The following is a 12,830-nucleotide window of genomic DNA, read 5'->3' as shown; positions in this document are numbered from 1 at the left end:
TTTTTTTAAAGAGATGTGGTCTTGCTGTGTTGCCCAGGCTGATCTCAAACTCCTGGGCTCAAGCAGTCCTCCCACTTCAGCCTCCCAAAGTTCTGGGATTACAGGCATGAACCACCACTCCTCTGGCAATTTAGACTACACTAAATATTATATTGTTACATAAATCATGAGAAGTTCCTATGTAGTAGTCACGTTTTTGTAATCGTTTGTGTATCCTACATAATGAGTCTACCAGGCCCAGTTAAAATAGTCATATTTTACACTATATAGTCATAGTCATATTTTCCACATATAGTCATAGAGGTGCGAGGTAAGTGTAATTCTAAGGGAAAAAAAAAACTCAGGCAATTAGAGCTATGAACCCTGGAGAGAGAAGCTTAAATATGTGTCATCGTATTTTTTTTAGTAAGTTTGTTGGTAGAGTTTTACAACTGTAAAACACAAATTATAGATATTCATAAGTTATTTACATAAGATATTTTTGTAGGGACCTAGTTTTAGAAGGCTGAAATCCCCTCCCAGATATATTATTAGCTGCCACTCCAGAGAAGAAAGCAGTGTGCAAGGTAGAAAATATGACAGACCAACTAGGGGTTTAGAGGACAGAGCAGGGAAGAAAGTGGATTACAATTTTGAGGTTGAGAAATTTTTTTCTTTTGATTACCGTTTGGTATTTACTAGATATCTATCTCAAAAGTTAACCTATAGAGATTTTTTTCACATAAGAATTTTCTCAATATAGAAAAATTCAAAAAGAAGGTAAGCTTTAGTAAGCCTGCTTATATGTTTTTACATGGAGTTTTCAGTCTATTAAAATTACAAAATAAGTCTAGAGGTTTCTTAAAACTGATGAGTTGTACCATTCAGTTCAGAAACTCTTGTTTTGTGCGATATTTGCTGCACATTGCTTTTCCTAAATAACTTCTTAAAAATTATGATTTTTTCTTTTCCTTTTTTAAAGAAAAACTGGTGTGTACAGATCCCAATATAAATTAAGGATATGAAAAATGTTTTTGATTTTGACAGTGTTATCAGCAGATCTTTTCTGAGGGAGGAAGTTCTATAATTTCCTTCTGTGACATTAAGTTCTAACTGTTAATGGATATTTGAGGATATACTCGAACTTAACAACTTAAAAACAAACTAATAATTTTTACTCTATTGCTACTTTATTTGAGTTTTATTGGATCCTGTTTTTTAAGTTATTTATTTAGCAATGAGTCCAGGTTTTCTCTCTGAATATTTATGACTTTATAGACTTTCAGAGACATTTTTCTAAGCTTTTATCTCTCCAGAGTAGTTCTCATGAAATTTTGTCCTATTTAAAATGAAATACACCTAATAATTTTAATTGCCTAAATGATTTCCTTTTTAGCTCTCTTGTGTTTATTAAATGTAGTTGAGTATATGAAATTTTCTAGTTTATGAGTATATAATTGTATATAAGAATAAGATATTTTTGTATGGAACATGTATTACTTTAAAACCTTACACAGAACATATGTCTAATATTTTTACAATGAACTTGAGTTTTGTATATCTCCAAATCTAATTATCAAATTTCCAATTGATAATTTAGTAAGACTAGATTAACAAATAGCTGAAACATTTGATATTTCAGCTATAATTATCTTAATGTTTTCTCTAAAATATTAATATAGAAATTGGAAAGATAATTTGCATCACTTAGAAATTTCACTGGTGAAAATTATCAAAAGATAAGTCAAATTCATATACTTTAAATATTTTGTTGCTTGTCCTATATATAATTTCATTTAATAACATTTTTGAAAGACTGTGAATATCTCTCTTTAAACCTTTTTATTTCCTTACCAGGAGTTTTTTAATAGCAAAATAAATTGTAGTTTTTGTTTCTCAAAAATACTGACAGTCTAAAGAATGTTAAGCTTAATTTGGAAAGATAATGTATAGCAGTGACCAACTCATCAGCGATAAGGGGTAGATATTTTTGTCAGATTATTTATTAAAATTCGTTCATATTTTTAATGTGAATTTTTTATCTGACATCTCCCCAACACCTTCTCTTAAAACATCATGATTTAGAAAACAGGGAAAAGTAAAAATTTTAGAGGCTGCTCACCAATTGAGATGAATGTGAAGATTAACTTTATAAAGCTCTGTTGCATATTCTGGGTCACCGTGTGTGTGTATGTGTGTGGGTGTCTAGTTGGGATGCTAGATAGATGCCATGCCAGTTGCAGAATCCTACTGACCCACAGAATGTGGGAGATATATCCATATCCATATTCATGTCTATATCTATACACACACACATATATATACATATATAAAGTATTGTTATTGTATAAGAGCACTGTGGTTGGTCTCTTCAGAATCTGTGTCATTTCATATTTTCAGAAAGAATACATTTTAATCAATTTTCTAAAAATTGAAGTTACGTTTTTAGTGTTGTTCAAGCATAATAGATTTTAAAATAAAACCTGAAAAATAGAAGCTATATTTTTAAAGCAAAATTCAACCTATATATTTGTATATATTAGGAAATGTGTATGGGAAACTTGAATCTGGATAACTCACTATTTTGAAAATAATGTGTTTTTAATGTACATTTAAAAAGATTTTAAAATGAAAGTAAAAATGTTACCGTCATCTAACCATGGTATATTTAAATTCAAACAGTACTTTGAAGTATAAAAATGTAGATAATAGTGTTTTCTTTAACGCACTGGAAAGAACATTCTATTTTTTAATATTTCACGTAAGATTTCTTTTTAAATGTTTAATCTTAGAGCTCATATTCAACTTTTCAAATATTAGTAATTTGAGAGTAAAGAGCTATAGAAGTGAAATCTACTTACATAAAATTCACTTTAAAAGAGAATGCATGATTACAGGTAGAATGTTTATTTTTAAGTTTTAGTTAAACATAGAAAATATCTGCCCATTATCATCAATGTATGCTTTTTTTTTTTTTTTTTTTGCAAGTAATTTACTTTCCCAAAATGTGCTTAAAATGGTTTTTCTGGCATAATTGTTTGGATTGTGAAATGTACGTGATTTATTTTAGTATTGTAAAAAAGAATAGGCTATTGCATCTTCTGTATTATGGTTTCCTGTGAATAATTTACCATTTCTTTCTGTTTTCCATTGAACTATTCAGTGGTCGGTGAAGATGGTAAGCCTTATGTGCTGATCTATATACTGTGCCAACATTAAGTAATCTCAAAACATTGTTTTGTTTAATTCAAAACAAGTGGTAAATTACATCCCACGTTTTCACCTCGTGTGTTTTTTCTTTTTATAGTTTCATAGTCCAGCATATGCCAGTACTCTTGATGTCATAAGATTAGAAAATGTGGTTAATTGTCATCAACCCATTAAGTTCTTAAATGTCATTGAATGGAGTCCTTGTCATGTTACAGAGGAGCGTAAAATTGTGGTTAAACATTTTTTAAAGATTACATGGTAGAGCCACAGTTTGTTATGCAGAAGGAAAATTTAGCAAATATTATTTTACTTAATAGCCTTTAAAAAATCGTATAAATTTGATTTGTAGTTTTATCCCCAGAGTCACTAGATTTTTCCAAAAAAAGAAAAATTTCATACTAGTGTCATTATGGAGTTAGTCCTTGGTTCTTCTGTGCTATTGAAGGAGAATAGAAACACAGATGATCTAAATATCCTGTGTGTGTTTGTGTGGGGGTGGGGCGGGGCGGGGAAGGTGTGTGTGTGTTTGGAATGTTCCTTGGTATGTTTATTTCAAACAAATTAATGGATCTACATTAGGAACTAACCCCAAAATTATTGTATAGGAAGCTATTGGAAAGTAGACTACTCTTTTACATTGTTGGAATCAGCCTTTTATAAATTCCTTTGTAGTAAGAGAGGTTGTTAAATGCCCCAGAGGTCTTCTGAACATCCATAGGAAATAAAGTTAAGTTTAATTCTCATATTCTATGTAAGAATAGCGTTCTAATGTCAAATGGGATATTAGAAATGTAGGTGCCTCAATGTTTACTGTTCATAAATTTGAGAACAGGGTTTGATAAGGGATAAGTGGAATTCTGGCAGATTTACTTGTAGGTTATTGTGAGTTTATCATAATTTTAACAACAACAACAAAAAAAACCTCCACAGTATGTTGAAATGCATTTCTTCATTTTATTCAATAATTTTTCAAGATTTTTAGAAATATTTTTTAAAATATAAATTAAGAAGTTTATTTTTGGCATATATATACTAGTTTTCAAAACTTGTACTCCTTGTCTGTAATCCCAGCTATTTGGGAGGCTAAGGCGGGAGGATTGGTTGAGCCCAGGAGTTTGAGGCTATAGTGAGCCATGAGAGCTATGATCACTCAACTGCATTCCATTGTGGGCAACAGAATGAGACTCTGTCTCTACAAAAAACCTTCAACTCCAGAGTAGATTAAATATGACAAATTTATGTTGCAAATTAACCAGTAAATCTAAAGGACCTCGACAAAGGAAATTTCACCATTGATTTATTTAGGCCAGATTGGGTTGATTGATATCCTTGTTTCTGGTGATTGATAAATGAAAAAAAAAAACAAAAAACAAAACAAAAAAAAACAACACTTAGGATGCCTTGCTTTTTTCTAGCAAGCTTGTTGAATATCCATAATATACAGGCCACTGGGGAAAGAGACTAGGGATTCTGTTATTAAATGTTACATTTAATTATAGCTCATCCTAGGAGTGAGTTTTCTCTTTTCTGAAAGTAAGTGACTCATTCTTACACATGGTGAAATAAAGCTATTTAGCATATGTTACAGGCATAAGTGGCCCAAAGAGCAGGAACATATTTGTTTTGAGAGCTCCTTTCAGCATCACTTTAACAAATTGAATATTTATATTCTTTTTTCTTTTCTTTACTTTTTTTTTTTTTTTTTTTTTAAAAGACGGAGTCTCGCTCTTGTCGCCCAGCCTGGAGTGCAATGGTGCGATCTTGGCTCACTGCAACCTCTGCCTCCTGGGTTCAAGCGATTCTCCTGCCTCAGCCTCCCGAGTAGCTGGGATTACAGGCGCCTGCCACCACGCCTGGCTAATTTATTGTATTTTTAGTAGAGACGGGGTTTCATCATGTTGGCCAGGCTCCAGGCTGGCCTCAAACTCCTGACCTCAGGTGATCCACCCGCCTCAGCCTCCCAAAGTGTTGGGATTACAGGCGTGAGCCACTGTGCCTGGCCTCATATTAATATTCTTAGAATAACCATTTTGAAAAGAAAATGAATAGTGACAGGCATCATAAATTTCTGGAGTATATATAAAGATTTAAGTAATATAGGTTTATATTAAATAGATTCAATAGCTGCTAATATTGGTTCTGTTGTAATCTCTAATAACATAAGTAACAGTGATTAAAATAACATTTAAGGGAAAAGGTGTCATTTGGATCAGATGTTTACATTTAAATACTAGTACTTTTTCTTAAATTGCATAGTTTTTTGAATATCAAAACTTTAAAAAATTTTCAGACATCAAGGATCTTTCCTAAAGAAGGATTCTATCCTTCTTTCAGTAACAAGTGAGGCATGTTATTCGGTTTACAAAAGGTTAATTGAAAATATACTCCTTGTTGGAATATAATTTCTGCTCAGTGGATGGTTCTGTCTTTGGTTTTTAATGACCAGGTATGTTTTGAATGGTTTAATCGTTCAAAGACTATGTGTAGTATTGAAGTATATTTCATTAGATTGTCTTTGTGAGGTAAGTTTCTTAATTATATTCATATTTTCAGTTTGAACATTTGTAACATTCTGAATGTCACGGCAATGGGTTTTATTTGGAAATGTTGTGATATGTTATATATAAAACAATACCCTGTATAGACAAGAAATGTTATGTGTTTCCATTTTGTTGTTGTTGCTGTAAGAAGGTTTACATGTATTCATTATAACTCTGCCAAGATTTGAAAGTAATGTGATACTACCTACCAGTTATCTGTATCTGGGTATGATTTTACTTACTCTGTTTCATGGTTTTATAAAATGACTTGAAATTTGAGCTCTTTCTTCAGTACATTGTTTTCATTAACATATACGCATAAACACACACATCTGTGTAGATTTTTTTTAAGGGGTTGCTTGAGGCAAATTTGAAATTAAACTTAAGATTGGTATGTATTCCTATTTTATAGCAGGTATATTTTAAAAATAACATTTCCCGAAAATGTCTATTATAATGATTTAGATTCTCTTTTCAGGGCCCAGCACTAGAAGATTTCAGTCATCTGCCACCTGAACAGAGACGTAAAAAACTACAGCAGCGCATTGATGAACTTAACAGAGAACTACAGAAAGAATCAGACCAAAAGTATTATTCCTTTAAGTTTTCTCCGTCATTATTATTTTAGGATCTACTTTGAGTGACACCCTTAAATGTGATAAACAGAAGGTTTAAAAATTATATATCCTAATTGAAATATCTTTTGAGAGAGAATTATACTCTTACCCTGGAAATTTTTATGGTTACCCTGTCATAGGTTAGAGAATTTCCTTGGTTGCAGATTTTTATTGAATGCTAATATGCCTTCATTAATTTGCAAAAAATTTCTCGATGTTTTATTATCAAGAGTAGTTTCATCAGCACTAACTACCTCTTATACTTTGATACATTTTCATTTTGCTTTTATATATAAATTGATTTTATTAGCAACCTGAGGCTATTTTGTTTGTAGCAAAACATTTGGCAAACAGTGCTTGATTACTGATGGCTTCATATTTGTTCACACATAGGTTTACTTTTTAATTTAATTTTTACAAGAAGTTTCCTCTAGTTTAATTTTTTTAAATAGACATAGAAGAATTACTAACGATCATTAAAGTGTTATTACAATGAATTGGTGACTTGCTATATCTTCACTTAGGATAAAATTGGGGCTTAAATTGTAGCATGAGAGATTGAAGTTTTGATGCTAAGAATTAATGTATCAGGTGTGATGTGGTGCTTAATCATAATGAAATATTGCAATGCCTTTGATTCTTATTAACAATAGCTGTGTTCTGTAAAGTCACTGTGAACACTAAATTATGGAATACTGAAACATTGCTCTTAGGGAGATACAGGGTTAGGTTCTAGGTAGCCACTGGTCACAATGTTTCCGTCAGCTGATTGGCACATAACCTTTTTTTATTTGTGTTTCTGTGTAAAAACACCTTATTTCATATATGATGTTGATTTATTAACTTGGATTTTTTTCTAATAGCACTTTAACTCATGCTTGAACAAAGTTATCTAAGATACGAATTTTCTCTGTAAGGTAATAAATATTACAGCCTCCTTGTGCTTCAGAACACTAGACAGCACTTCATTGCCATGCTTAGGGGCCATTTTAAACACCAATATCAACAAAAAGCGTAAAAATATGAGAAACATTGCACTAAATGAGTAGATTGCAAAAAGGATACATGTCCAGAATATGAGAATACAAGCAAGAAGGCCAGAGTGTCACTGGTTTGACCTCTGCTTAGAACTCGAATGTACCTCTGGTGACTCAAATTTTTCTCAGATATCTCCATGTCCAAAACAAGAATAAAGGCACAGAAATGTGAATGTTCTTGCCATGGACTGGAATTAGTGCTAATCCAGAGAGACTTGGTTAAAAATTATGTGGAACATAATAATAGAAGTTGAGGATGAAGAAGTATAGGACTTGTGAAAAATTCTGAATGCTTTTCTGTGGAGTTCTGTAGGTATTACAGTCCCCAGTTATTGAGAGAAGGGGTAACATTATTAGCTCTGTGTGGTAAAAGATAATTGAAAACTGTATGAAGAGTAAATAGTATAGGAAAGAGATTGGAGGTAGAAGACTAACAATCCAGGTGAGAGATGCTGAGGGCCTAAATTAAGGCATGGCCATGGAAATAGAAAGGAGGAATAGATAAAAGAATCATTTCAAAGCCAAAGTAGGTTGTACTTTCACCTGATTGGATGCTGGAGAAGAGAAAACATGGAGGAAGCTTAAAAAAAAAAAAGAAGGTTTGTAGCTATAGATTTAATTACAACAATAAGAAAAAAGTTTAGGGCAAAGATAAAGATTTTGTTTATGTTGATGTTTGAAATGTGAAAAATTCATATTAGAAGTGGCCAGTTGGGTTTAAAAATATGAATCTAGAATTCAGGAGAAAAAGAGGTCTGGAGATACGCATTTGAAAATCATCTGAAGATGGATGATATTAAAACAATTAAGAGATCATCCTCCAACAAGACTGTAGGAAGAGACGAGAAGAAACCTTTGTCATTTTATGTAATACACATTTAAAGGTTGAACAAAGAAGGAGAAAGAAGGCAGTGAGGGAGATTGTGAGAAAGCAGAGGTGAGGAGGAGGAAAAAGAAAATGTAACCTACAGGAAGTCATGAAGGAAAAGAGTATTAAGGAGTGTTAATCAATAGTGTCAGATGTTAGAGTCAAGGACAGCTAATTGAGGCATAACCGATTGTAATATGATTAGAGAATAGGAGGTAGGTTGAGAGGAACTGGCAAATGACTGACTTTGGGTGGGGGCAGGTTAAAGCTGCCATTCCTATTTCTAGCAGAGGTGAGTGGGAGGACAATGATGATGTATGAGCTAAGGAACACTGTGGAACAGTGTGGCTAAGTTGGAATATAATGAGTTTGATTTGGGACATGATGAGCTGAAGAATATTCTTCCAGCCCTTGATTTTGTGTGTTTGTGTGTGTGTGTGTGTGTATATATACATATAAATAAAATTCCTTGTTTAGAAAGCAGGAAATAAGAAATGAACTCTGTTCTCTTTTGGTATTCTGATTGTCTTCATAAATTACTAACTCTATTATATGTTATCACCTTTATGCAGATTGTCTTTAATCAGGTCATGTGAGACAAAAAGATATGACTCTACTTAAGATTAAGCTGCGTACGAGTCCCCAGAGTCAAATAAAACTCTTTTATCTGGAAGCATATGAAGTTAATATTTAGTTCTGTGGTTTCCTTCTCTTTTTTAGAGATGCACTCAACAAAATGAAAGATGTATATGAGAAGAATCCACAAATGGGGGATCCAGGGAGTTTGCAGCCTAAATTAGCAGAGACCATGAATAACATTGACCGCCTACGAATGGAAATCCATAAGAATGAGGTAGATTTGTTATTCAGCACTTGTCAAGATAAATTATTTTTATAAACTTTATTATGATAGATGGGTTTTTGTTAGAATTATCTTCAAATGTTTATATTTAATGTTAGGGCTTATGATCTAATAGTATTATTGTGATGTGTGTTATTTAATCTCATTGAAGTTTTTTATTTAGACATTTATATAAGATTAAACATTTATACTATTTTTTTGAATCAGCTATAAAGTTGATCATTTGACCAATTTGGAATAAAGGTTTCACATCTCTAAGAATTACATAATTATAAAAACTTAAACACATTTTAAATGTAGAAGAATATCTTATGAGCTTTTAAACATATTTATTGAGCTCAGTTGTTTGCTTATTTTTTTCCCCAAGGCTTGGCTCTCTGAAGTTGAAGGCAAAACAGGTGGGAGAGGAGACAGAAGACATAGCAGTGACATAAATCATCTTGTAACACAGGGACGCGAAAGGTCATTTTTTGTATTTTATTTGTATTTCTTCTTCCCAAAGTTTTCTCACCCTTTTGTCCTAAACTTTATACAATTCGTTTTTTTCTTCCAAATTTAACAAGTTCAGCTTTTAATAACCTCAGTCTTTTGAACCTAAGTAATTTTCTGTAGTGATAATTACAGGTGAAGTAGGAAAGTTCATCTTGCTATTTAATCCTAGTTTGTTATGCATCCAAACACAGAGCTAGGAACATAGAAAATTCTGGGAGCTACAGTCTGAGGGCGTAGGCTCCTCAGGCATGGGAAGGTTTCCTAAGGTTCAAGTGGAATTAGGGTTGCTTATGCCAAAGAAAAATTTTACCATCAAATAGCTCAGAGTTTTGCGAAGAAAAAAATATGTATTGTTAGTTTGGACCAGAGCTTCCAAAAGACACTTTGCTAAGTTTCTGTACCACTTATGACATTTCTTTGTTGATGTATTATATCTTTTTTTCCAGACTAAAAGTCCACAAATTAGGATTCACCTTAGAGAAGAATGTGAGAGGCCTAGTAACAACTCTTAGTTTTCTACTTAATTACAGTGTAATCTGAGCAAGTTCATTTTTAATGCTCCCTGAGTCTCAATTTCCTGAAATATAAAATGGAGGTTAAAATATCCACCCTTTAGGTTTGTTAGTAAAAAAGTAAATAATGTACATAAAGCCCCTAGTAGTAAATAGTGGTAATAATAGTATTACTTGGAAGAGTACATATCTTTAATCTGTTAAGAGATACCCACAAATTAGGTAAAACTCAGATTAAAAGGATCTAATTTCTTTGACATGTGTTATTTCTCTGGCTTCCAGGCTTACTGAAAGTACTGTTAAAATCTAATTCTGTAAAATTTTCCATTATTAAATCTAATTCAGTCATTTGATTCTTCAGCAAAATTATTAACATTTTTCTCTGATTTAAAAAATTTTAAGAAAAATAAATTGTATTTGTATTACCTGCTTTTTTGGATTTTTTAAGGTACCAACTTCCCTGTTACCATGATTAGTTGGAAATTTACTTTACTTTTTATTTTAGTTGAGAATCTTTTAATTTTCAGTGACAGAATGAATACTTTACCCATGCTGGCTTAAACTAAAAATGGACTTCATTGGCTGACTTTAGGGAGAGCTTGATCTAGGAGCTCAGATGTTATCCCTAGGACTCAATTTCTCTCCACCTCACAGCTGTGCTTTCTACTGTGTTGGCTTCCTTTTAAGGCTCCAAAGCTCTAGGCGACTATTCCTGCAGGTTCGAGTCTAGTAGAAAAGGGACAGAGTGAGTTCTCTTCCAAGAGTCCCAAGCAAAAGTTTCTGTGCATTTCTTACATCTGATTAGGTTACAGGACTTCTTGTGAACTGGTTATATAGATGCTTGCTCTGATGGACCACTCCAGATCCAGAATAGAAACAATTCCACCTGAAGCGTGTGAACTAAACATGGGTCTGCATGGGTCCCCTAAGGAATTTTAGGATGATAAATTTGGGATGATGGAAGACAAGGGTCTGGAACGTTTTTGTGTCTTATCTCTAGACCCAGTGATAGTGAGATGTATTTACTGAATAATACTTTGTGCCTAGAATATTGTAATCTTGTAGTTTTTTTTTAATTCAGGAAATTCAGCAAAGCAGCATTTTGTATTAGAAGTAATTTGTATACTTGACATTTGAAAAAAATAGGGCTTAAGTGGAAACCGTGTGATTAATGTTTAATTTTTGGAATTGATCCTGAGGTGATCAATTTATAAATAATATATAGAATTCTCATGTTTATGATACTTGATCGAAGATAATTTTTTGTTTTATAGTCCTGAGGGAAGTTACACTGATGATGCAAACCAGGAAGTCCGTGGGCCACCCCAACAGCATGGCCACCACAGTGAGTTTGATGATGAATTTGAGGATGATGATCCCTTGCCTGCTATTGGACACTGCAAAGCTATCTACCCTTTTGATGGTATGATTTTCTTAATAATATTGTATTTGATAAAATTGGTTCTTTAAAAGTATTTACATCGAGTCACTCACTGTAGTATCCTTATTTAAGTAATATACATGGTCAGAAAATTATTATCCCATTTCTTTAGTATGCATACTTTTGTTACAACTGTGTTACAAATGTAGGTATTTTTCTTCCATACATGGAATTAAAAGGAAATTACCCACGTTACTAGCATCCTAATACAGATTATTAGTTAATTATCAATTTTGGTCAATGCAGAATTTTCACTAGAGTTCTTACTGTGTACATGTCCTAAACAAAGTTGAGGCAGCTTGAACTTGTAGCCCAACCCAGGAAGCGGGATGCTGGTGGATGCCACTTCATGTTCTTCCTTGTAGCTTACTAACATTAAGAGACAGGTACAAGGCATAGCTAGCTGAATGCCATCATCATATACTGAGTCCGTAGGCCACCTGTTTAGATGAAAGTGGGAGAGAATGTAGTTGCTACTGACTATGCTATCTCCTACTCTATGAAAGTTGAAGAACAAACTCTGGAAGGGAAGTAAGGCACTGAGGCCTTTTCCTGCAGATTTTTAGTTCCTCTTTATCCTGGACTCTGAAAAATACTTTCCCTCAACTAACAGGAGAACTGAGTAACACTTTCATAAATAAACTTGTAAAATGGTGCTTGATTTAAGGTCTTTCTCCCCCCTTCGTGTTGGTTTAAAATTGAGCAAAGTTTCTAGTAACTTCTTATTAGAAAATATATTAAATTTAAGACCTTGCAGCCCAGTGCAGTGATGTGTGCTGTAGTCCCAGACACTTGGGAGGCTGCGGTGAGAGGACTGCTTGAGCCCAGGAGTTCGAATCCAGCCTGGGCAGTAAGACCCTATCTCTAAAACAAAATAAAACAAACTTGCTATAATGTAATCGAGAGAGTAGGGGAGTAATTTGGCACATGTTAAATGAAGATTCAGTTGTGAAAATTGTACTGCTAAGCAGGTTGGGGGTGGTTGGGGATAGAGAGTAAAAGAGCTGTGTATGGCCATTCTGTTTCTACCATCTCTAGAGTCAAACCCGTATTTTTCTCTGTTCTCCCTTCAAACTCCCTTCAAAGAAGGAAAAAATTTTTTCCTTCTTTCTTCCCACTCTTTCGCTATCTAGTTACTGTTTTCCTAATCCATACCTGCTGAATCTTTTTAGATAGTAAGACTACTAAAATTTGGGAAAAGAGTTGGAATAGTGACATAGGAATGAGAATATCCTGTCAAATCATGCAATGCCACTGTGACTCGGTTAACTT

At 33.1% G+C, this 12,830-nt stretch overlaps 1 protein-coding gene across 6 annotated transcripts in view; it reads left to right on the top strand.

Annotated features, from left to right (window-relative positions):
- Positions 1–12,830, top strand: part of FNBP1L (formin binding protein 1 like) — a 99,173-nt gene that overhangs the window by 82,372 nt on the left and 3,971 nt on the right. For 5 of the 6 annotated variants that reach the window (XM_063664596.1, XM_063664595.1, XM_054475957.1 and 2 more), the window contains 4 exons: positions 6,208–6,317; positions 8,972–9,104; positions 9,481–9,575; positions 11,392–11,540. In XM_063664596.1, coding sequence (XP_063520666.1) covers positions 6,208–6,317; positions 8,972–9,104; positions 9,481–9,575; positions 11,392–11,540 — 487 coding nt within the window. Of the gene's footprint in view, positions 1–3,142; positions 3,158–6,207; positions 6,318–8,971; positions 9,105–9,480; positions 9,576–11,391; positions 11,541–12,830 lie in introns of all 6 variants that reach the window. The other variant, XM_054475937.2, reaches the window with a different exon arrangement.

The sequence above is a fragment of the Pongo pygmaeus genome, chromosome 1 (genome assembly GCF_028885625.2).
Source record: "Pongo pygmaeus isolate AG05252 chromosome 1, NHGRI_mPonPyg2-v2.0_pri, whole genome shotgun sequence".
Classification (NCBI taxonomy): domain Eukaryota; kingdom Metazoa; phylum Chordata; class Mammalia; order Primates; family Hominidae; genus Pongo; species Pongo pygmaeus.
This window is presented reverse-complemented; position numbering and strand designations above follow the sequence as displayed.